Here is a 2,340-nt window from a genome sequence, read left to right as displayed (position 1 = left end):
AAATAGCGACTGAAAGAAACTAGCAGTAAGTAGTTCCTCTGTGCAGAACAAGATATATCATAATTTTAATGAATGCTTCAGAGTCTAATTAGGGAAGAAATAATAATTATATAATAGAGACATCTGAGAAGCACCATCTTCACCATATCATCCATGTTAGCTTCACCAATAATGGGACAAATTAACATCACACGCCTATTCATTATGCACACAGGAAGACACTATTTTTTCTACAGAAAGTGAATAATCCAAATCAAAACATGACAAACATTGCACACTCCCAATTTGTGAAACATTTTACTAAACAATTGCTGCACACTCTTCAACATATCAATGTCTGGAAAGGCACAAACAGACTGAGTAAACATTACAGATGCAAGGAGGCTAAAGACAGATGACATTAAATATAATGTGGAATCTTGGATTACATCCTGGATAAGTGCCAGTGGAAAGAGAATACTGTATACCATAGAAAAGAAACATGTCAATATTAAATTTCCTCATTTCAGTAACTATACTATGCTCAGGTCAGTGAATAATTTTTTATAGTGAAAAAATGAAGAATTCAGGGATAAACAAAAATTATGTCCATACTTTGAACCAAATGGTTCAAAAAATAAGTATATAGAGAGAAAGAGAATGAGACAAATAAAAAAGGTTATCATCTGCTAAATCTGCACGAAGATATACAGGAGTTCTTCACAAAATTCTTGACACTTTCTGTAAGTATAACTTTATTTCATGATTAAATCTAAAAACAATAAGGGAGAAAATCTTGGGCAGTTGGGGAGGCTATCTAATAGGAACATACGGCCTTTCTTTGAGTTCATTTTCAGATAAATAACTCAAATTTTCATTGATTCTCCAGTTCTGATCTTCCTATCACTTCAGTTCTTGACAGACTGTCACTTGGGAATGGGAGCCAACCAATCATGGGTCACAGAGTTCATCCTAGTGGGATTCCAGCTCGGTGCAGAGATGGAAGAGCTCCTCTTCTGGATCTTCTGCCTGTTATATATCTTCAGCCTCCTGGCCAATAGCATGATCTTGAGACTCATCTGTCTGGATCACAGATTGCACACCCCCATGTACTTCTTCCTCTCACACCTGGCCATCCTTGACATGTCTTATGCTTCCAACAATGTCCCCAAGATGTTGGTAAACCTACTGAACAAGACCAGAACCATCTCCTTTATTCCATGCATAATGCAGACATTCTTCTATATGGCTTTTGCAAACACAGAGTGTCTGATTTTGGTGGTGATGTCCTACGATCGATATGTGGCCATCTGCCGCCCTCTCCAATATACTGTCATCATGAGCTGGAGAGTGTGCACAATCCTGGCTGTTACTTCCTGGTCATGTGGGTTTACCCTGTCCCTGATACAGGCAATTCTCCTTCTAAGGTTGCCCTTCTGTGGGCCCCGGGATTTGAATCACCTCTTCTGTGAAATTTTGTCCGTCCTCAAGCTGGCCTGTGCTGACATCTGGATCAACCAAGTGGTCATCCTCGCTACCTGTGTTTTTGTCTTAGTTGGGCCCCTTTGCTTGATGCTTGTCTCCTACATGCACATCCTCTGGGCCATCCTAAAGATCCAGTCAAAAGAGGGCCGTATAAAGGCCTTCTCTACCTGCTCCTCCCACCTCTGTGTGGTTGGGCTCTTCTTTGGCATAGCCATGTTGGTTTACATGGTCCCAGACTCTAATCAACGGGAGGAGCAGGAGAAAATGCTGTCCCTTTTCCACAGTCTCTTTAACCCAATGCTGAATCCCCTCATTTACAGCCTGAGGAACGCTCAGGTGAAGAGTGCCTTCCACAGAGCATTGCAGAAGAGGTCCATGTGAGGGTTAGATAGAATATTGGTTGGATAGGGATTTGTTTTTAAAACTTGTGTTTCGCTGCTGCAAAAAATCTGAAAGATTTTGCAACTAGAAGTTTGATATAAAAATGGTAATTGTAATTCTAGCTCTGAAAATAAGGCAAAATTACAGTGAGAAAATGATATATTATCATAATTTATACTACCTTCCCACTGAAAACTCTATGGAATATGAACCCAGTTTCTGGATTAAACGTCAGTGTTGAGAGTCACACCTATTTAGACGGTGGAAGAGATAGAAAAGCTATTTTCCCCTGGCATTTGCATCATTTTCTTGGCATTTTATTGCAAATCTCTCCTTTTGAAAGAAAAGTAAACTAGACTCAAAGCAAGCAGAAGGAATGAAATAATATATTAGAATGTATATAAATGAAATAAAAAACAGGAATAGAATAAATAAAGTAAATGTTGTTTCCTTGAAATGATCAACAAAGTTGACAAACTTTACCTAGAGATACCA

The 2,340-nt window shown here is 38.9% G+C and overlaps 1 protein-coding gene across 1 annotated transcript; it reads left to right on the top strand.

Annotated features, from left to right (window-relative positions):
* Nucleotides 1–915: 915 nt before the first annotated feature.
* Nucleotides 916–1,845, top strand: LOC105815414 (olfactory receptor 2A2-like). Its single transcript, XM_012650561.1, has one exon. The coding sequence runs from the start codon at nt 916–918 to the stop codon at nt 1,843–1,845; it is 930 nt and encodes a 309-aa protein (XP_012506015.1).
* The last annotated feature ends 495 nt before the right edge of the window (nt 1,846–2,340 follow it).

Source organism: Propithecus coquereli, unplaced genomic scaffold, assembly GCF_000956105.1.
Source record: "Propithecus coquereli isolate 6110/MARCELLA unplaced genomic scaffold, Pcoq_1.0 Scaffold334, whole genome shotgun sequence".
Classification (NCBI taxonomy): domain Eukaryota; kingdom Metazoa; phylum Chordata; class Mammalia; order Primates; family Indriidae; genus Propithecus; species Propithecus coquereli.
Note: the sequence above shows the minus strand (reverse complement) of the source record. Positions and strands in the feature narration are given on the sequence as shown.